Source organism: Pseudorca crassidens, chromosome 6 (genome assembly GCF_039906515.1).
Source record: "Pseudorca crassidens isolate mPseCra1 chromosome 6, mPseCra1.hap1, whole genome shotgun sequence".
In the NCBI taxonomy this organism is placed as follows: domain Eukaryota; kingdom Metazoa; phylum Chordata; class Mammalia; order Artiodactyla; family Delphinidae; genus Pseudorca; species Pseudorca crassidens.
This window is the reverse complement of record NC_090301.1, coordinates 6,453,065-6,475,963: the sequence shown is the minus strand read 5'-3', so window position 1 is coordinate 6,475,963 and position 22,899 is coordinate 6,453,065. Positions and strand designations below refer to the sequence as shown.

General features: G+C 47.8%; 1 protein-coding gene across 5 annotated transcripts in view; it reads left to right on the top strand.

Moving 5' to 3' along the window:
- The window catches only part of TRPM8 (transient receptor potential cation channel subfamily M member 8), a 139,870-nt gene that overhangs the window by 99,381 nt on the left and 17,590 nt on the right, over positions 1 to 22,899 (top strand). For 4 of the 5 annotated variants that reach the window (XM_067740157.1, XM_067740159.1, XM_067740160.1 and 1 more), the window contains 5 exons: positions 3,878 to 3,969; positions 5,607 to 5,748; positions 6,846 to 7,017; positions 9,594 to 9,771; positions 19,328 to 19,518. In XM_067740157.1, the coding sequence (XP_067596258.1) occupies positions 3,878 to 3,969; positions 5,607 to 5,748; positions 6,846 to 7,017; positions 9,594 to 9,771; positions 19,328 to 19,518 (775 nt within the window). The remainder of the gene's footprint in view (positions 1 to 3,877; positions 3,970 to 5,606; positions 5,749 to 6,845; positions 7,018 to 9,593; positions 9,772 to 19,327; positions 19,519 to 22,899) is intronic. The other variant, XR_010944165.1, reaches the window with a different exon arrangement.

Genomic DNA, 22,899 nt, shown 5'->3' with positions numbered 1-22,899 from the left:
TGTTTCTTATTCACATTTGATCCTCGGGGCCTAGCACAGGAGCGGGCGTTGTCACGTTTCTGGCAAGTGCGTGTATCTTTTTTTAAAAACCGAATTGACGAGGCGGGGTCTTCCTGATTCAACCCCAGAGATGTGCTGTGACCGAGAGTAAGGGGGGAACCGTGACGCCAGCACCGGGCACGTGGGGAGGAAGTTGGCAGGGGGGGCTCAGATGTACCCTTTTGAGCAGAGGGTGCTGTTGGCAGCTTCTTGGAATGGTTGGTAAAAAGGAAAGTTCTTTTCCTGCTGCTGGCTGCCGCTCACTCACGCTCCCAGCATTTCTCCCCTCGTCCCGATCCTGACCCTGCCTCCCGGCTGCATGAAATTCACAGAGTCCAAACGTCGTTTGTGTCCTCTAGGAATCTAAAGGAGCATGAGGTCTAGAGAGACGACTTATCTTGGGTTGCTCTAGGGGCAGAGCTTGGCCCAGAAGGAGGATGCAGGGAGAGTCATCCCGGCTTAAGCCAAGCACTTCATTCACGCAGTCTTTCTTTCAACCAATATTTATTGAGCACCTACCACAAGCAGTGTCTTAGACCCTGGGGATACAGCGGTGCACCAAACAGGCAGATATCTCTGTCCTCATGGACTTTCTACCAGCTAGCGATGACCGGCAGGGTCTTTTCTGGGAGCTTTCAGGGAGAGGAGGTGAGCGACGCCAGTAGCACTGAATGAGCGAGTCTTGAGTTGACGGGGAGGTTGGCCTAGAGGACTTGGATTGTAAAATTTGGAGTCCTTACGTCACAAGCATCTCCCTTCAGATTCGCATGTACATTTAACTGCTCATCCCTTATTCGGGTCATGCAGGAAGGACACTCAGGACAGGTGCATTTTTGCACGGAGAGGGTCCCCCGGCAGGTGGAGTGTGTAGAGCTTTGCTCAGGAGAGACACAGAGCAGGGACACTGAGTGGGGGCAGACGGTGGGCAGGAGCCTCAGGGGGAGGTTCTGGGTTTCTGATGTGCTTCCCAGTTACTCCCCAGGCCTGATGTGATGCCCACAGGGTCTGGCTGAGTCCCAGCTGTTCTACCTTCATAATGGGTGGTATTAGCGATGTGTAGCTTTTGTCCAAGTGTGTCCTCTGTTTCTTTGTAAAAGTGATTTTTGAAGGGGCAGTGTTTTTTTAACATCTTTATTGGAGTATAATTGCTTTACAATGGTGTGTTAGTTGCTGCTGTATAACAAAGTGAATGAGCTATACATATACCTATATCCCCATATCTCCTCCCTCTTGTGTCTCCCTCCCACCCTCCCTATCGCACCCCTCTAGGTGCTCACAAAGCACCCAGCTGATCTCCCTGTGCTATGCGGCTGCTTCCCACTAGCTAGCTGTTTTACATTTGGTAGGGCATATATGTCCATGCCACTCTCTCACTTCGTCCCAGCTTCCCCTTCCCCCTCCCCATGTCCTCAAGTCCATTCTGTACGTCTGCGTCAGGGGCAGTTTGAATTCAGCAGTCCTGCATATTAAGGCGATGGTGAGGGACGTGCCTGTGCTTAAGGTCAGGAGCGTGGAGTCAAGGCCACCCCTGCTGGCAGGGAGCAGCTCTGCCTGTGTGGTCTGTGAGCCCCATCTCCACAGCACAGCCTTGCTGATTCCTGTCATTACAGGACTCTGACACTTGGGGTCGCTGTTTCCCTTTCGGGTCTGCAGACTCAGGCCTTTGGAATCCTTCATTGTGGTTGGTTTCCTCAATCAGCTCTGCCGGCCTGGTACTGTCTTAATTAACCTAATTCACATTTGTTAGCAAAAAGCAAAACCAGGCAGGATGTTACCTGCTTCAGATAGTGTCTGGGTGTCAAATGCATGCTTGTCAGTGTCTCCCTGTGTCCCCTTGCCCAGGAGACAGAGGTTGCTATGTTAATTGGAATTTTTCACCAAGGCAATCAATAAGTGCAAACATAGTTGCTAAATAGCTCTTAGGTCTATTAAACAGACTGTGAATGTTTATTTAAAGTGAGGTAAGTCCCAGCGGCCCTTCATGGAGAGCACGTTCAGTCTTGAGGCCCTTGAATCCCCAAATCCTGAGAGATAGGATGAGATACGCTCCCGGTATTTTATGAATACAGCCAATCGCTGGCATTCCATTCAGAAAAGAGGCGGCTATTCCTTTTTTAAAATGTCTTCTTACTGCAACCGTGCTTCCCAACCTCAGACTGGATCTACTTATGGTTCTTCCTGTCATGTGGCCCGAGGCTGAGCCAGGCTGGGGCTGCCCTGTTGCCCTGTGCCTACCTGCCTCTCAGGCCAGGGTTTCAAAGAGGGAAGCAGGTGGCAGGTAGAGCTTGTCCCAACTACCCTCATCTTGCAAATGGCTCTTGGTGGGTGGTGATCAGTTTCACTGGGACCACCCAAATGGGCAGTTAGGAATCCTGACTGGATTTCTGAGCCCAGGAGTTCAGCCATCCCACAGGAGAACATGGTCAAATTGGGCTGCTCACACCTGGGGGATTTTAACATTTCCTTGGTACTTGATTTCATAACACCCTCACCCCTTTGTCCACTAAAGTTGCTGTTTGCATTTATAAATGAGTGAAAAGAAATACTTGTTGAGAAACGGATGATGTTTCTTAAATCCAAGTCTAAGATTGTGGGATCTCTGTGTGTGTGGGGGGGTTCTAAAGAAGCAGGGTGATGTTGGAGAGAGGAAACCACATTTCAGAGCCCTAAGACCCATCACTTGCTGGCTTTCTGCCTAAGGGCAAGTTCCTTTGCTGCTTTTTCTTAGGCCTTGGTTTCAGGTGCAGAATAGGAAGTAAGATATCTTAACAGCAGGTGGACCCATGTTGGTGGTTCATTTAGTAGATTTGAAAAGTGCACGTTCCTTTGATGACACATCTTTGCTGTTGTTTTCCTGCCGTGCACAAGTCTGGTGGTTTCCTTATCTGAGCTCACTTGGACCTTTGATCTTACCTCCCCTCCGACCCTTATCACGTTTCATTTTAAACATGTTTAACGTCTGTCTTTGCTGTGGGCCGGTAGATTCCTTGAGTGTCGACATCACCCCCAATCCGATGATGTCTCTGTGTCCCAGGAGCCCAGCACAGGTGTTTGCAATCCCGTGGATTCTCAGTAAATATGTTTTGAGTGGATGGATGAATGAAAGGGTTAGATGACCACCCTGGAATCCCTCAAATCCAGCGTATGCATTGCCAGAGAGGCTGTCCAGATGCAGCCTTCTAATGGTTAATCTTATCCCTCTTTCAGTGTTTTCCTGACATGCTTTCTTCTGAGAAATCATGACCGATATATACAAATCATGATGGAAGGATCACTCTTGATTTGTGGCACACTCTTCCTGTCGGTCATTTCTGTGACCACGTCTGTCCTCCTAGCTGCCACACTTAGCACCTGTGTGCAAAAAGCAAAAAAGTTTTTAAAACTTTAAAAAAAGTTTCTTTAATAAGATGCTTTATTGCCATGTGCCAGAAAATTTTTACAGTAAACACACAAATCTGTGATGACGGCAGTATGGATAACACCCTCTAGAGTTGTGCAGTGCACAGCCTACACCACTGTACGTGGCAGCCATGGGGAGGGGCGTTCCACTTTTGCCCACACAGGTTGTACTCACTCTCTGCAGGTTTCTCTTTAAAAACAGTTGGGATCCACGAGTCTTTTTATCTTGACTTTGTTAGCAACACATGAATAACAGCACAGCAAGCATGCAACCTACTTTCCAATCCCCCTGGAACAGCACAGCGCAGTTGCAGGGCGTACTTGGCACATCATGGGCTCAAAAAGGATATGGAAAGAAATTTGTGAGCAAGAATAAATCCGGAAGCAGTTGATGTTTCCAAGATGCTGTGTCCTCTCTCTGTCCCTCTCTGTGCTGCAGTGGTACATGAATGGGGTGAATTATTTTACCGACCTGTGGAACATCATGGATACGCTTGGGCTCTTTTATTTCATAGCAGGGATCGTATTTCGGTAAGTAGTCCTCACCACGTTTTCAAGTTTCAGGTGTTTTGGGGTTCTCTTGGGTGGAAAGGCGGAGGAAAGATGTTTCAAGCCCAAGATAAGAGAGAGAGGATGAACTATGGTCCCGTTATTTTATGAATATAGCCTATCTCTGGAATTCCATTCAGAAAAGAGGCTGCTATTCCTTTTAAAAAATGTTTTCTTACTGCAACGGTGCCGGTTCTTCCCATCACATGGCCCGAGGCTAAGCCAGGCTGGGGCTGCCCTGTTGCCACGTGCCCTCCCCGCCCCCATTTAGAGATTATTACAAACGCCCATTGTCTCTGCCTCTTAGAGACACAGCTTGGTTGGCATAAAGCTGAGTCTCCTCTCTTCCCCCCTCCTGGTGATCTGTAATTGAAAAAGGGTTCTTCATGGTTTTTCTCTTTGTGCTTATAGAATTTGGGGAGAGAATTAGAAATCGAGGAGAGAATGATGAGGGTGTTAAATATAACACAGTGTTTTCGTTTGGGGCCATGTAATCTTCTAACATACACTTCACTTCAACTTAAATGTTGGTTCTGGAGACTGCCCTCCCAGCTACAAGAGCTCCTCAATCCCTGAGGATTAGAAAAACCAGTTGAAAAGTACGGCTGAAGGCAAAAAGCAACATGATGCCACGTGATAGGGAAATTGGGGTGCATACAAACCTTGGCCCACCTTGTCCAGCCATGCTCCTTTCCGGCCCGCCTTGCCCAAATAGCTTCAAGGTGAAGCTCGTGGTCTATTGGAGCAGAGAAGCCTGACCATTAATATTCACACCTCCCCAGAACGAGATGCTTTACAGTGAGTGCTCGCTCTACAGTATGAACGGGGTAAGAGCTCAATTTCCTCCTCCAAAAAAACCCTCCCTTTCTGCTTGGGTTAAAGGCCCAGCATTATTTTTTTAAGTTTTTTATTTTATATTGGAGTATAGCCGATTAACAATGTTGTGATAGTTTCAGGCGCCCAGCAGACCGACGTAGCCATATATATACATGTATCCATTCTCCCCCAAGCTCCCCTCCCATCCAGGCTGCCACATAACATTGAGCAGAGTTTCCTGGGTCTCTTTCAAAGGCCCAGCATTTGAATCACGGTTGGATGTGATTGCTAGAGCATTCCAGTTAGAAAGCACATATGGCTTTCAATGAACACGCCAGCAGGTGGTTAGCTAATCAGATGATCTGGTGCAAACGAGGTAAGTTTCACTGGGGGAAACCTGGCAGGGTCAAGTCCCAAGTGGCCGGGGTCATTGTAGAGGCCCGTGAGCCAGGAAGTTAGCGATGTCGGGACTGGGTCCTGCAGGAGTATTTGGGATGAAGGACTAAAGTGTCCCACCTCTCCTGGAGTCCACGAGGGCAGTAGACGTGGCCTTTGGTTTTCAGTGGCTGATGGGCCGGTGATGTCCCTGGTCTATTTCCACTTACTCTCAGTTCCCAGGCTTTTGGCTGTTTCTTCACGTTTGGTTATTTTTAAAAGCAAAACTTTGATTGTAAATCAACTGTACTTCAATAAAATTTAAAAAAATTAGCAAATAAAATCCAGAAATAAATAAAAATGATAAAAAGCGAAACTTAGAAATCTTTTGTCAGCATCTCACAGCTCCTTTCCTCTTCTTTCCACAGGCTTTACCCTTCTAACAAAACCTCGCTGTACTCCGGACGAGTGATTTTTTGCCTGGATTACATTATATTCACGCTCAGGTTGATTCACATTTTCACGGTCAGCAGGAATTTAGGACCCAAGATTATCATGTTGCAGAGGATGGTAAGAATGAAGAATATTTGCAGTTAGTTGTCCTTCTTCTAACTGCATCCAGCGTTCCTTTCATTGTTGAGAGGAGGATTTTGTGCATAGAGTGATGGCTGCATTTCACAATCAGCAGGGTTTACTTTCTTGATGTGTTTTCATCAGGGACCCCTCTTCCAGGTTAAAATTTAACAAAAGATGGCTGTTAGGAGCAAACAGTGTGACTCAGTGCGTTGCTAAGAAAGATCTCTAGATTTCACATGTTTCCAAGTGCTTTCACTTGAGTCTTACCAACTCACTAGGAGCCTAGGCGGGAGAGGGACTTTTATACCCATTTTACAGATGTGGACAGTCAGGTTCAAGAAGGTTAATATGTTTGTCTGGAGACATGCAGTGAGCTAGAAGCATAGCGTGGACTGGAACTTTAATCTTACAACCATGCGATACAGACTTCGGGAAAGCACTGCCAGCCCCGTTCCATGGGGACAAATAACAGAAAGATACACACTGACGATGTTGCTTCTCTCAGCTTGTTTTCCACGTGACGCAAACCTCCCGTGTTTCTGTCTTTAAATCAGATGGGCGTTTGGATGAGCTCATCTGGAGGTTCCTTTCCAGTGCTGAGCTTCTTGAGTTTGTGGTTTTAATTCAAAGCATATCTGGGGCATCAAGTCACCATGAAGTCATGCTATGTGTGCAAAACATTAAGAAAGATAAAACGGTGCCTTCTTGTCTAAAAAGGAGAGCTTTTATTTTCCTTAAGGAAAAAAAAACTAAGGCAATAGCTTAGGGGTCTGCAGAACGTGAGCTGGAGAGGAGGAGGGGGGTCCAGAGTTGGATCCCTCTTCTGCTCCCAGGCTGGTCTCATTCAGAAAGTCTCTGCTGCTGCGCTGGTTTGGGGACCTGCAAGGAAAGATGCATCCGTCAGTTTTAGTGCCGGGAAGGAGATGCCCCGAGACCCAGGGGTGATGATGGCCATTTTTAAAAATCAGTGATCAAATGCTGGGCACCTTAGGTTCCAGGGTCCAGGGGCCTCTGTCCTTCTCCGTGGTCAGCGGAGTGGACAGGCCGCCCTGGTGCAGTCCTGACTCCACTCTCGTGTCCTCCCATGACAGCTGATAGACGTGTTCTTCTTCCTGTTCCTCTTTGCCGTGTGGATGGTGGCCTTCGGCGTGGCCAGGCAAGGGATCCTCAGGCAGAATGAGCATCGCTGGAGGTGGATCTTCCGCTCGGTCATCTATGAGCCCTACCTGGCCATGTTCGGCCAAGTGCCCAGCGACGTGGACAGTAAGCCTGACGTGGCCTGGGCGGGGGACAGCTGGGAGGCGGCAGATGCTTCTAGAACCAGCCTCTGAGGCTCCCCACTCTGACCCTGGGGACTGTCTTAGGAGCAGAGGCGGCTGGGATCTGGCCAACACCAGTCAGGGGACGCTAACCCTCAAAGCCATTTCTTTCTCCTGAGCAGGATCTTACGTCCACCTTGTAAGCTTGTTCCCAACATTTCAGCCTGCAATTTTTAAACCTTTTTAAATAGAGTGTTTCTCATATTTCCAACAGCAACGTGGCCGATGAAAGCAAGGAGCCTCACTGGTTTAGAAACGAGTGTTGCGAGTCTGTCCTGTACAACAGTGACGGGGTGCTCATTTATTTCAAAAAGTGCAATATTGAAACATTTTGCACTGCAACCTGGAATTTAAACTTCCGGCATTAGCCTCCTGCCAGCTGTCTTTCGGAGGCAGGTTAATGGTGGCAGAGATGACATGGATTCGTCCACACCCAGCTGACATAAGGGAAGTGTCGGGCATGTGCAAACTGGTGTGTGTTTTGGATAAACTGTCTAAAGCATCTCTGTGATGCTGACAGTAGCCTGAGCTTGTCATGTTCTGCCTGCCACGGGAAACCCACCCCGATGTTTGCCTGGCGCTGTGCTCTTGCTTCTCAGCTCCTTGGTGTTTCCTCAATTAGCTCCGTGGCCTCGTATGGTCCTTCTGGCCTCTTTTGCTGCAGCCTCTTCCGAGACCTTAGAAACAGCTCTTTTCCGTGCATCGATGGGAAGGCACCTTGTTGTTATGATTTCCCGTCTGCACGCTGTACTTACCATTTTACATAAAAGGGAGTGTGTGTTGTCCTCACGGCAACCTTACGTGTCCATGGTTTTAGTCCTGTGAGGGACAGCTCACAGTAACTGACCCAGAGCGCCAGTGGCAGGTGGGGTTCAAATCCCGGTCCAACCACGTGTGTGCTGTGTGCCCTGGGACGCAGCTTGGAGTCTCTGCCTCTCAGTTCCATTGCAGGTAAAAATGGGTGTAGCACCGACTTTTCTGCTGGGCGTCTCACCGACCGGCAGGACTAAACTCAAACTCACACGCCCCGATGAGGGTCTGTAGCCCGGAGCGACTCCCAGAGGGCCAGACACTCACATCCATTGCCTTCTCTGAGATTCCCAGACACACCTCTCCATCCTCCCTTCCAGACTCAGACCTTCTGCAAGTCCCCATTCTAGGATCTGTCACCACCGGTCGCACAGATGTGCGAAGCAGAAACCTCGATGTCACGTCCTTGACGCCTCCTATGACTTCCTCCCCCACCTCCAGTTCATCAGCTAGTTTTGTTGATTTTATCCCCTAAAGGTCTTTGAAACCCAGCCACTTTTTACCATCCCCACCACCACTACCCTAAGCCATCCTCATCCCCTTCCCACGTGGCTCTTAGGCAGAACCTCCTCACGTCTCCCTCTGGCTCCTTGCGATCTGTGCTGCAGCCAGAGGGATCCTTGAATAAAGAGAATCTGATGTGTCACACCTCTGTGTCAAGCAGTCTAACGGCTATCCGTTGCTTTTAGTATAAAGATAAAAATGTTAACATGCTAACTGCACATCCTGTTCTCTCATTTCAGCAGACCTTTCCAGTCCCCCTACCACAGGGCCTTTGCACGTGCTGTTCCCTCTCCAGATGCTCTGGGCACCCCATCCCTCCCCATTCATTTAGCTGGCTCCTACTCATCCTTCTGTCCTCAGTTCAGAGACGCTTCCTTCCTGTGGAACCGTTCTCAGATGAGGTGCCTCAGTTTGTGCCCACGGAGCACACTGTACGCGTCCTTCTTAGCACTTCTCAGGGGCTGAAATGTTCAACTTGTGTGATCAATCATCTGCCTATTCTTCCAAAGAGGTTGGAAGCTCCCTGAGGGCAAAGACCATGTTTACCTTGCTTTCCTTTTTATCTTCCATCCTAGTGAAGTCCTGGCTCATAGTAGCTGCTCAATAAATACTTAAAATTTTTTTATTGAAGTCTAGTTGATTTACAATGTTGTGTTAGTTTCAGGTGTACAGTAAAGTAAATCAGTTATACGTATGTTCACTCTTTTTTAGATTGGTCATTACACAGTATTGAGTAGAATTCTCTGTGCTATACAGTAGGTCCTTATTAGTTAACTATTTTATATATAGTAGTGTGTATATGTCAGTCCTAAGGTATCCCCCCATTTCCCCCGGTAACCATAAGTTTGTTTTCTACATCTGTGACTTTATTTCTGTTTTGTAAATAAGTTCATTTGTACCATTATTTTTTGGTTCCACATATAAGCAATATCATATGATATTTGTCTTTCTCTTTTTAACTTACTTCACTCAGTATGACAATCTCTAGGTCCATCCGTATTGCTGCAAATGGCATTATTTCAATGCACTATTATTCAGTCAATAAATGCTTAGTGAGTAGCTGAACGCCTGATTCTGAGGCTTACCCATGATAGAGTGCCTTGGAACAATGCCCAGCACGTTGCACGATCCTCACACCTTTGTGGTGCTTTAGCACTGCCCCCTCCAGAGGGTCCTCACATCACCTGTCTGTTGTTGCATCCTCAGGTACCACGTACGACTTCTCCCACTGCACCTTCACGGGGAATGAGTCCAAGCCCCTGTGCGTGGAGCTGGACGAGCACAACTTGCCCCGCTTCCCCGAGTGGATCACCATCCCCCTGGTGTGCATCTACATGCTCTCCACCAACATCCTGCTGGTCAACCTGCTGGTCGCCATGTTTGGGTATGTGCTTGGCCATGCGCCGGCTGGGGGTCCGCGCCGTGCCGGGCCCCGTGCCAGGTGGGGCTGGGGGAATCGGGAGTGAGGCAGCAAAGGTCCACCCTCGAGGAGCTTATGATAGAGGTCTTCTGATAGGGGATTGGTGGTCTGGGGCGGGGAGAGGTCTTGAAGGGATGATATTAAGATATAGCGAGTCCTATAAGCTGTAACTAAGTTTCTGGACCCCAAAGACAGGTGCCTGTAACCCCCTCCAACACGTTCAGACTGCACGTTTAGTGTCCATTTAGCAACCTCCCCGGAGCGCCGAGATGCTGGCCTGGCAATGACTGTGGCTCAGCTCGGCTCCCAGGTTCTCATTTTCTGTGGACTCCGTGGGATGGATTCTAGGGCTTAAGGGACTCAGCTTTTAGTTAGCTGCAGCTTTAAAATATTTAGTTTAAGTACAAATCAAGAGAGCAGAGTCAGGAGAGCGACCGTCCTTTGGGGCTCGTGTCTAATGAGGTTGGCGTGAGAACACGATGGCGACTGACACATCTTTTTTGCTTTTGGCCATTCTCTGTAATCCATTTAGAAAATCATGTTTATCTTGCCCCTTTGTCTTTCTTAGGAGCGTTTCAAAGAACCCCATGTGGTGGGTACAGTTGGGGGTACCTTAATTTTATGCTGTTGATGTGAGGTTATTCTGGGTACATGAATCCTGGCATAGACAGGCAAGCAGTTTAGAAACAAAATACAAATTAAAAAAAATTACCTGTTAAACTTTGGAGTGAAAGAAAAACCATAGTTGAAACCAGAAACTGAGAAACTGTGAAGGACAAGAAAAACACATTTAATTTCGTTAAACAGGATACCTCAGATGAAGTCATGTGATAAATGATAGACTGGGGGCAATGTTTGCCTAAGGTGAACAAAGGCTTCTCATTCTTACTATAGAAAGAGCTCCTGCAAATCGGTGAGAGAAAGATGAGCCAGTAGAAAATGGGCAGAGGAATGCAATTCAGAGAAATTCAAATGGCCACTAACTGTAGGGGAAGGGGCTCAACCTCATGGGTGGGAAAGGTCAGCTGAAACCAACAACGAGGTGTTGGTTTAGGATCCATCAGGTGAAGAGACGTCATAAGAATTGCTGGAGATGATGCTGGGAAATGGGCACTGCTCTGGGAATGTGAATTGTCTCCCACTTTTGGGAAAGTGACCTGAAAATAGCTATTAAAAAATATGCAAACCTTTGGCCCAACTCCTTCATGTCTGGGAATCTTTCCTAAAGATATCGAGGCAAAAAACATTTATTAGATCATTGTTTGATGCCTATCAATAAAGGGATGGTAAAGCAAAGCGTGTCGTATCCATACCATGGGACATTATGCAGCCCTTAAAAAGAAAAGATGAGATTTATGTTTATTGACTTGGAAGGATGGCATTTTGTTAAATATAAGAAGCTCAGTGCAGCCTTATACTTATGGCAAAATCTTATTTTCTGACAGTAAAAAACAAGAAATTTTTAAAAGGCAAGTATATATTTCACTCAACACAATGATCATATATTACTTCCATAATTTAGAAAAAAAGAATCAGAAGACAGTTGACATATAGAGTCCTGAGGGGCACCAGGATTGTAGACGAGGGTCATCTTTCTTTGTCGGTCAGTGGCCTCCCGTTGAGTGAGGCTGGGTGGGGGGACATGTGCCTTTGGGGACATCACGCATCCAAGGGGCTGAGCCATGAGTGGTCATCTGGTCTTCAGGTGTACAGCGACGTCCTCCTCTATACCAGCTTCTACACTGTGGCCATAGTGGTGTTTCTAAAATGTCACTTCTCTGCTTAAAATTCTGGAAGGATTTCAGTATTTCCCCATAGTGTTCAAGGTAGATTTCAGCCTCCTCAGCTTCCTCCGAGGCCATCGACCTGGGCTTTGAAAACACCTTCAGGCTTCACCCCTGCAACCTGTCCCTGACAGGCATCCCACCTGTCCATCCCTAAACAGGGTGATCTGTCGTGCCTGACACTTTTGCAAATGTCACCCCTCTGTCGGCATTACCCGTTCTACCTTGACCGTCTCCTCCCCGTTCCTCTTGCCCTCTAGGGAGTCCAGCAGCATCCTTCGCCCGAGTGGTCCTCGTGCCCTCCCCACTGTGCATAGAGACCCCGTGGGCCCCCTTCACCGTGGTAGCTTCCTCTTCTTCCAGACCGTAAGCTCTGGAGAGTGGAGATTGTGTCCGTCTCAGCACCTGGCCCTTTCCATGAATGAAAAGAACAGGATTCTTTCTGCTTTTAGTTCATTTTTCAGTTTTAGTTAGGGGAATAGCTTCCTGGTCTGTTATTCACCAAGTAGTGTCAATGGTGAATGTCAGACCAGTGAGGGGTTCATCACATAGATGTATAACATCGGTTCTGTGCCAGGTGCCTGGGCCATGGAGATCATGTGGCCCTTTGTCCCACTCAGCCTTAAAGAGGGAATATGCACCCCACCCCACCCCCAACTCCATCACCGCCCCTAAAGTGGGGCCTGGGAAGGACTCAGGAATCCAGACGCCTATACTGCTTACGGGAGGCTGGACCATGTCAGAGGCTGCCAGAGGTCCCCGAGTCTGAGCTTGCAGAGAGAAGTGGCAGAGACGGGTGGTTGTGTATCCACGTGAGGGCAGAGAAGGGAGGACCGATTCCCAAACTCGAAGCAAGAGTGGGGAGGGAATGCGATGATTTGGGGTCCTATTTTATAGTGATAACCTATCCTGTCAACCTGTACATCAAACATTGGGTAGTCCCTGTAAAAACTGACCATTAATATAATATCTACAAAAATTAAACAGAAGGGCCGACAGCTCCCAATGCGATGGCCTTTGAGCTACACGAATTCAGTAGATCTCAGGAAGCGGAGTGCTTAGAGCTCTCCCGAGTCTGTGTGCTGTGAGCTGTTCACCAAAGCCCTTCTTAAGGACCATGCCAGTTTGTAATTCATTATCCCCATGACAATCATAAAATGATAGAATTTGGAGCTGAGTGGGACAGGAGTCCGGCCTGCAATTTTCAGGTTGAGGAAGTGGAAGTCGGGCAGCTCAGCGTCTGTGGCCCTGGCCGCACTGCCGTCTGTCTTGCCTGTGTGCACTTGAGGCTTGAACTTGAGTCTGTTCCCTGCGAGGCCCGAGCCGTTGGGCCACACCCCGCTGTTGCCTCATTCAGTGTGTAAGTGTGACCGCTGGGGAGCTCCCCTTCCCTTGGGGGATCCTTAGATTCATCTTGGGCTAAGGCAGAGGCCCTTTATCTGTTAATACCGGTCTGAGCAGCTGGAGTAGCCCCCTTGCCATCCTTGAGCTGACTCGTCAGGACACTGTTTCTGATGGTTGTGATGGATATTCCGGGTTCACTCCAAGCCGACAGCTCCGGGCTGTGACCCCCGTCTGGTACCGCATCAGAATATTCATGTGAGAGCTTAACCGTGCACAGTGGCAACCTTTTGAACTGTAGCATAAATGTACACTTGGGAATTTTAAAGCAATATTGGAATGCTCTCTAGATGTTACTCAGCAGGGAAAATAAATGGGTGTAAACATCTGCAATGATTCCACATTAAAATTATCGATCACAGGCCCTATGTGGCTTATCAGAGGCACGAAGTGATCTTGAGGTCAGTAGATGACTCGGGGTCGTCTTAACACGGAGCTGTTAATGCTTTCAGGCACCGTGTCCCGAAGATAAATTCACCCACGGCATTTCTGCTGGAAAGGACTCATCAGACATGCCCCGTCTAAGATAATTTCTAAGAATAAAATATTTTTTTAATCTTAGGAATAATATATGTGCATTATGAATATGTAGAAAAGTAGACAAAAGAAAATATCTCCTGGTACAGATGAAACGTTCCGGTGACTTCACCAGTCCCAGGCAGGCTACTGAAATGGGATGAAAAGAAGAAAAAGAGAGCAGATAATTGTAACAATAACAATAGCTAATATTGATACTTTCCTGTGCTAGGCACATCCAGGTGCTTCACATGTGCAGCCTCATTTAATTAGTCATCGTGTAGGTGTGGCTTTATAATCATTCATAAATGAGGAGTTGGAGGCAGAGAGAGGTTAAAGGCTCTGCTCTCTGAGCGGGAGATGGGCACATAGACAGTAACATAAGATGATGTGAAAAGATACAGTACGATACGAGCGGCACGAGAAACCTATTCACAAGGGACTCCGGTGCAGAGTCGGGGTTATTAATGGTGACAGATCTTGGGGGTGGGCAGCAGCGAATGGAGGAGACATTTGCTCAGAGGACCCTGTGAGCATTGTTTGGAGAGGGAGAGAAGCAGAAGAGATAAAGCTGTTCTGGGGAGAACTAGAGACTGCGGATGGGGGAAGGTCGGCAGGGGCTGGGTTATGGGGTGTCCCTTATGCCGTGTTAAAGAATGTGGACTTTTCCCTGCAGGTGAAGGGAGATTTCATGGGTCTTTACACAGGCAATGGCACAATCTTAGTTGTGTTACTTTGACAGAAACATGCTCAACAGTTAGCATTTCAAAACCAGTGCAGTGGAATCGCTGGCTGTCTCTTACTGTTAGCGTCGATGTTTTTTTGGTGCTGCAGAGCGCGAGGGGAGCCAGGATGTGCGGAACGTTTTAACGCGCCCGCTGGGGCACTGAGTGGGTGCAAAAAGTCAGGTCAGGGTCATCAAGGTTCACTGGATACTGCTGCAGTGTCTGGGAAGGAATGGCGGATGGAAAAATGTATGAAATCTGTGGAAAGCTTGGAAGAGGGGTTTCCCTGATTGCGTTCTAGCTGGCAAGTTTCTCGTGTTGCAGTTTCTTCTAAAATTCTGCCGTTGTTTTAACATCTACTTTTCCTTTGTGAATTTTTTGCAGACTTTTCATTCTGTTCTGTTCATCAGTCTTTCTATTTTGGTTTTTACTACCAAATGGCTTTAATTACTGATTTTTCAAAATCATTTTAACATCTGTTGTATGAGTGCCCTTCATTATTCTTACTCAGAACTTCCCTGGCTTTTCTTATATATTTAATCATGTGGAGAGCCTAAGCCTCATCTTCTGCAATCCTTTTTTCTTCCCTCTTCCAAAAAATTTCTTTAATGAATTTTATTGTGATGATGTTAACTTTGTAGAGCCATTTAGGGGAAGCTGACGTCTTTAAAACATGCCAGAAAAAATGGCGTGATTCTCCATTTATTCAAATACGTATAGTTTCCCAGTAAACTTTTATGGCTGTATTCACGTGGATGTGGCCGATTTTTTGTTCCATTTTTTTTTCTAGCTATTTGTGGTTGTGAGTGAGATAGTTTTTCTATTATGTTTTTGCAATAACTACTTTTTGATATGCAGGAAGGCTATGAAGTATTGCTTACTTATTTTGGAACAAGTCTCCTTCCTGAATTCTTTTTTTTTTCCCCCCTCTCTTTTCCTTTTATCATATCATGGAAGTTTCCTCCTGTTTCTTATTTATTAAGCTCCTTCCTTTTTCTTCTTCTTTATTTCTTCTAATCAGAAATGGATGCTGCATGTTGCCAGGAGACTTTCTAGAAACAGTTTAAATGGTATTTGTCTTTTTGATCTATGATGTATTATGAAAATGATGAATTACATAAATGCCCTTAATATGGAGTCATCCATCTGTTCTTTGGTCAGGCACTCTTTTAACGTACTGCCGGATTTCATCCACATACAAGGCTATGTGAATCCTAAACATTTATCTCTTGGTAACATTTTCACCGTCAGTGGGTGTCGGAGAGTTTGTCTCTCCTGCTTCCTCTTCCTCTCGTGCTTATCTGAGGTGCTCAGCTGCTCTTAGGGGACAGAGCTCCCACCAGCTGGGCAGCTGAGGGCACTAGATATCACGGGAGATGTCAAGTCAAAGGAGACCTTGCAGAATTCCTCTCAGGGAAGACACTAGATGGCCAGTGGCTGGCAGGGACAGTGAGAGCCATCAGAGCTGGGTGGGCGAGAGCCTGAACACGAGAGTTGGCCCGTGTGCTGCCCTGGACATTTGGGTTTGCTGAGCGGGGTGGGGATGTTGTGGCCCCAGAGCTCAGCCTGTCTGCTATAGAAATGGAAAACCATGTCTCAAAAGCATTAAAATTATTTGAGCAGAGCAGCTGGAAGCCTTCCCTGGGGAACCCTCATGTCTTGTTGGCCGAGTCTGGACCTGACTCTAGAGAAAAAGAACGATTTGGAAGGTTTGGGGTTGGATTTCGCCTCCAGGTCACATTTTGCTCATTCCTGCTGCTCTGTGGGGCAGGTGGACGTAAGTAAAGAAACCTCAGCATGGCAGCCCCGGAAATGTGTTATTTGTGCAAAGTGGCTTTTGGATATTAATGTCCAGTAATCAATCAGTTCACCCACACGCCCCCTGGGATGCGGATAAGGGCTTTTACCGTTTGCCCAGGAGAGGAGCTCTGCTCACTGGACCCTGAGGTGCAGAGGAAGCAGAGGTTCCAGCAGGAGGCGCCTCGGAGCCTGCTGGGTTGTCCAGAGGAGCACATGGGGCAGTGAGGGGAGGCGCAGTTCTTCAAAAGGAAGAATGATACAGGGCTTCCCTGGTGGAGCAATGATTGAGAGTCCGCCTGCCGATGCAGGGGACGCAGGTTCGTGCCCCGGTCCGGGAAGATCCCACATGCCACGGAGCGGCTGGGTCCGTGAGCCATGGCCGCTGAGCCTGCACGTCCAGAGCCTGTGCTCCGCAATGGGAGAGACCACAACGGTGAGAGGCCCGCGTACTGCAAAAAAAAAAAAAAAAAAAAAAAAAAGAATGATACAAACACCAACCCCTGTTGTGGGCACTGGCCTAAGTGCATTCCAGACCAGGGCTTGGTGGCTTTTTCTGCAGGGGCCAGCCAGGGTCTTGGCTTTGGCCAGATGTGCAGAAAGAAGCAGTGCTTGGTGACCCCGCACCCATCCCTGCCTCTTTGCTCGAGGGCCCTACAGAACAGGTTGGGTGTTAGATTTGGCCCCTGGGTCACAGTTTACCAATTCCTTTTCTAGATGACCTGGAAGACTTCAGATATTTTTCACTACCTCTGAGTAACCAGTTAAGCTAAAATGCGAATCTCTTCCCACTAGGACCCTTCTTGGCCACAGTTCCACTCGAAGCTCCCAAGGAAGGGAGGGAGAAGACACCTTCCCCAGCTCTAAGCATCTGAGTGTTCCTCCCTTCAACAGGAGCTATTAATTCCTTCTGGATAAAACCTCAGCAAACAACATTCGATGCATTAAAATGGATGCAATTTGGGTGTCTGTTGAGTTTTAGGGGGCAGTCAGTAGGATCCACTTTTGGCTAAATACGTAAGATTTTAAGATGCTCCTAGGGGCTCATTTGAATGGTGATACTTGTTCTGGACCAAAGTATGTAGTAAAACGTGATTCCTGGCACGTTCTTTGCCTGGACTTCATTAACCTGGGCGTGCCTGCCGTCCTCTCTTATTGCAGTGACAGAAGCCTGCAGTGTCCTTTGCAGACACAGAATCAGCAGGGACTGGCGAGGACAGATAATGATGCTTGGTATTCATCTTGGAGCAACCTGACCTACATTTGGAAGAAGCAGCAGGCTCACTGCCAGCTTCAGTTTGCTGCAGTCTCATGCATCACAGTCCTGTCTGCTTTTCAGCCAGAAAATCGACCACATAGAGTTGACACTTGACTCAGTCAAGAAGCAGTTTTAATGCCTAGTAAAGGAGTTTACGTATAGTAGATACTCAACAAACATGCCTAGTAAAGGAGTTTACGTATAGTAGATACTCAACAAACATGCCTAGTAAAGGAGTTTACGTATAGTAGATACTCAACAAACATGAATTCCCTTTGCTTTAAAGACCACACCCAGTTGAAGAGGCACTTTCTGGGAAAGCCTGCCCTGCCCTGCCCCCAGGACCTGGTGCAGAGCTCAGAGGGGTCTGATTCATCAGTAAACGCCAAGATAAGCAGAACCAAGCTTATAAGCAAAGCCACAACCGTGATCTGTGTAGGCTAGTGCTTTGCTCATGTATATGATCCCCACTTGGCTAAAGATATTTAAGTCTCAGGTTGCCGTGCACTGAGGGGTAAGCGTGAGGTCTCACAACGGATGTATCCCATGTCTCTGCCTGCAAGGTTTGGCCTCTGAAGTTCTGGCCTCTGATGTGTTTACCCAGAATTGGGAGAATTTAATCTATCTGCAGCCAGGATTTGCTGTTAGGCAATTTTAAGGGGTTTGTTGCTGCTTCTTTGGCTTTTGAAGGAGTGATCTGGTGTTAACGATAAAAGTGTCTCAGATGATTGAACTTCAACAAATGGTAAAATGCTTCACAGTTATCTTTCACTAAGTAGTCCAACCCGATCCTTTTGACATGGAGCACGGCTCAAAACATTCACGCTCCACGTCTTGAGGTGGCATCATGTACTGACAGAGCAAATGGGCACTGGGCTGGATGTCGGGGTCCAAATTTTGGCTTCACCACCTGCCAGTCGGGGGACTCAGACAATTTACCTACCCCTGTTGTGCCTCAGTTTCTTGATCTGTTACTCACAGATGATAATAGCACTTAACGTTCTACAGAGAGCTGTTTGCAGACTAAATCAGCTAATACAAGTAGACGGCTTAGAACAGTGTCTGGTATGTAACAAGTGTTAGCTACTCAACAATCTTGGTTTAATGTGTAACAGGTAAGTTAGTGGAATAGTCAGACGTTTTCCGGATAAATAGACATTTTCCTAGTTCTTTGTTATGGGATCCTTTTCTCCCTGTGAACTGTGGTTTACGTAGTGAGATTGTGTTGTGAGTACAAGTTTGAGCCTCACTATTTTCACTCACATGTAAGCATTTGCCCAAAATATAAAAGTTAGTCATAAACGTATTTTTTAACGGCAGCTGCATCGTGTAATCACATTGATTGGCCATAACTTGTGATATATTTTCTTAGTGTTGAACATTTTGGTTGTTCAATGCTGCTGGGTGGAAAGTGGGAGTGGCTATTACTCAATGCTGTGGCAGACACCCATGTGTGATATCCATTTCTATATTTTCTTTTCTCAGTATCTCCTTATTCTTAGGTTAGATTTCCAAGAAGGAAAATCAGTGGGTCAAATGGATAAATATTTTTAAGGTCCCTGATAAATATTAACGAACTGCTCTCCCAGGTTGTTTATAATTAAGCTCCCACAGTGACGTTGGCAACTTACTCCTCCGAGAGGCGCCACGTTGGGCCTCTGGGTATCGAACACAATACCGGACTAACAGAAAAAGGGAACCCTTGAAAGGTCTTGAAACACGCCTCTACCGTGTGGGCGCTTGGCGGGTCCTTCAGCCATGCCCTGCCTGCCCCCTCGCAGGCAGGAATCATTTTAAAGTTCATTGAACAGTCTTTTGTGATTAAAAAAAAACAAAACAAAATAACAAAAGCCAGACCCAGTTTTGGCCCAGCATGAACGGAAGGGTGCCTGAGTTGCTCAGGCCCCGATACCACCATAGATTCTTCTCTCCTATGGCAGTGAGAGCTTGGTACCAATATCACCATATTTGGCAATGAAATGGCCAGGCCTATGGAAAGCTGAGGCTTGACCTTCTCTCCCCCCCCCACCCCCCTCCAGCTACACCGTGGGCACCGTCCAGGAGAACAACGACCAGGTCTGGAAGTTCCAGAGGTACTTCCTGGTGCAGGAATACTGCAACCGTCTCAACGTTCCCTTCCCGTTCGTGGTCTTCGCCTACTTCTACATGGTGGTCAAGAAATGCTTCCGTTGCTGCTGCAAAGAGAGGAGCGCAGAGTCTTCCGCCTGCTGTGAGTGGCTCATCCGTTGTGCTGGGGCTTAAAGGCAGGGATTCATTCTGGGGGAGCGTGTCGGGTCCACATCTCAACAGGAAGGGTTAGTCACAGTTATTTCAGCGCTCACAGGTGTCTGTCTGTAAAGTTCAGGCATCGAGCCCCCCAGTGACTTACTCGAGAGAAAGAGTAGTTTTGTTTTTTGAATTTACAGAGCACAATATTAATATTTTAGTAGACTTTACAATACTTAGAGCAGTTGTCCATGCCCACAGGTTTTTTTTTCTTTTCTTTTTTTTAATGGTAGTGTCATCATAGCTGTTTTATTTTATTTTTTTATTGAAGTATGGTTGATTTACAATGTTGTGTTAATTACTGCTAGACAGCAAAGTGATTCAGTGATACTTATATATGCATTGAAAGAGTAGATTAAGAAAGGCTTCTAGATCTGCCGGGACAGCCTTATTCCAGGGGGCTCACTTGTGGATGTACATGATAATGATGTAAATAGGATGTTCAGCGAGCAGGATTCATGGGGTGCGTCAAAAGCTCTCTGTTGCTTGTGTGACATTTATTCTCTGGGAGATCTTAGCTTTTTTTTTTTATTTTAACATCTTTATTGGGGTATAATTGCTTTACAATGGTGTGTTAGTTTCTGCTTTATAACAAAGTGAATCAGTTATACATATACATATGTTCCCATATCTCTTCGCTCTTGCGTCTCCCTCCCTCCCACCCTCCCTATCCCACCCCTCCAGGCGGTCACAAAGCACCAAGCCGATATCCCTGTGCCATGCGGCTGCTTCCCACTAGCTATCTACCTTACGTTTGGTAGTGTATATATGTCCATGCCACTCTCTCACCCTGTCACAGCGTGAAGTAAGTCAGAAAGAGAAAGACAAATACCGTATGCTAACACATATATATGGAATTTAAGAAAAAAAAAATGTCATGAAGAACCTAGGGGTAAGACAGGAATAAAGACACAGACCTACTGGAGAACGGACTTGAGGATATGGGGAGGGGGAAGGGTGAGCTGTGACAGGGCGAGATCTTAGCTTTGATTCCAGCAGGGGTCATGACTTTCCTGGTCGTTCTTAGAGAACTAGAAAAGCTTATGATGACTTTACTTGGTAAAACAGTCTCAATTTAGAAATTAGGACCTGCAGTCCAATAGATTAAGCAGCTCATTCATCGTCATTCAGAGGGGAGACTCCTCTTACCCTGAGGCCGCTCTCAGCCGGTGGAGTTGTCGGGAAGGATGGGCTGCTGGCTTTTCTCTCTTTCTTATTCGCTTCCCTCCCACTCACTCACCAGCTGCTGTTCCTGACCTTCTCCGGGTTGGAGCACAGGGAGAAGGGAGGGGAAAGAGCAGAAATGCTGTTTAGCAACGGGTGGCGCTGCCCTGGGCTGGCTCTGTGCTTCCTGGCCTGGTGCGAGCTTAAAACTGACCCTCTGCTGTGTGGGCGCTTGGCGGGTCCTTCAGCCATGCCCTGCCTGCCCCCTCGCACCAACCACAGCTCCCGGGACTTGGCGATGCTCTCTCTGGGGGCCGCTGCCCCACAGGAGCCTCTGGTTTCCAGGGGTGCACTCTGCACAGACTCTCCCTGCTGGGGACTGTGGAGTTTGTTCTCCCTCTCACGTGGTCACCCAGCTCCTCAGCCCCGACAAACTCCGGGCAGACGGATCCCCACCTAGCCCCTCTCCTTGCCCCTGCCGTGGGAGCCGGAATCTCTGACCCCTGACCCTCAGTCACACCTGGGTCCCCATCGTTTTGGCTGCAGGGAGCACACATCTGGCTCTCTTCCCCACGACCCGAGGTGTACTTAACGCCCCTTCCTGGAGCCACTGAGCTGCACAGATCTCCCTCACCCCAAACTTGTTTCAACCGAATTCAGCACAAGGGAGGGAGAGGCCTATTTTCATTCATCTGGATGTCTGGATGCAAAGGAAAAGATGGAAAGGGCACCACTGGCTTGTACACTTTGTCTTCTAGCCTCAGACTTAAGCTGGGGACTCCATCTCCCGGTGGGTGGATAGGCGTGCAGCCATAGGACTGACGTCTGCACAGCGACGGGGCCCAGGCACTTTGGGGTCCACACAGTTCTTTTCATTTCTTTTAAAAATCAGAAGAAAAAGAAAGAACTCTTAGGTGACAGAAAACCTATTGGTATATACTTGTCCTTATACCAACCCAGTCATATATCTTTTTCATATTTTCTTGATCCAGGAAGGGGCCCACAATGGCAAAAGTGCCGAGGGCCTAGGGTGGCTGACTTGTCCCGGTTTGCCCAGAACGTCCCCGTCTTAGCGCTGAGCGTCCTGCATTCTGTATGTCCACTTAGGGTGACCGACTTGTCTCAGTTTGCCGGGGACCATCCCTATTGTAAAACTACAAGTCCTGCATCTCAGGAACCCTGTCAGTTCAGGGGCTGCTGGTCACCCAGCAGTGTCCCCGTGTGCTGACTAGGGAGGCAGAGTTAGTGACGCAGGTTGGACCCAGCCCTGGTGCCTGCGGGATTTCCATGCCCAGTCCCATTCTTGAGAAAAACAAGTAGATCTGAGTCTCTAAGCAGATCTGTTGTGTCTTATTGTGAAACAACCCTTTGAAATCTGGTTCCCTAAAAAACTACCACTGTTTATCTGCCCCTGACTCCATGGGTCAGTCCTGGGCTGGTCTCTGCCCCTTGTGGTGTCTGGCTGTTGGCAGGTAGGCTATGGGCTGGCGGGTCCCAGTGTCCATGTGTGCTCACATGTGTGGGGTTGGCTGGGCTGTCATCAGGGAGCCTCAGTCTCCTCCAGCTCAGGCTCCCACAGTTGGAGCCTGGACTCCCACAAAAAGCAGAAGCTGCATAGCCTCTGAGGCCCTGGGCTCAGCAAGTCAGATGACATCACTTCTGCCACGTTCTATTGGTCAAAGCAAGTCACAGGCCCACCCACCTCAAGGGAGAGCAGCCTACACACGGGGTAGGCAGAATCTGTGGCCCTGTTTTGCCGTTTATCACACCAGGCATCCCCTGAACAAGCTGGATGAGCTGCTCTCTGGAGAGTGCCCTCCCCCCACAAGCCCCCGCCCCCGCCCCCGCCCTGTCCCACTCCCACGCTGGCCTATCGAGAGAAAGCAAGGTTCTCCCCGCCCTCCCCACCCAGGCATCACAGCTGAGCTGAGTCCTTGCCACTGGGGGCGGTGTGCATGCGGGCTTCTCTCTCATTAACTCACCTGACATGTTAAACCTAGATCTGACACACTAGAAATGAAAACATGTCTCAGTCCAGAATTATCTTTGATGCCTCGAACAGTTTAGAATAAAAATTTCTCAGCTATAATGGCTATAACTGCATTCACCATAGGGAAATGCTCGATACCTAGGCTGACCCTATGTACGTATACAGCCCTAT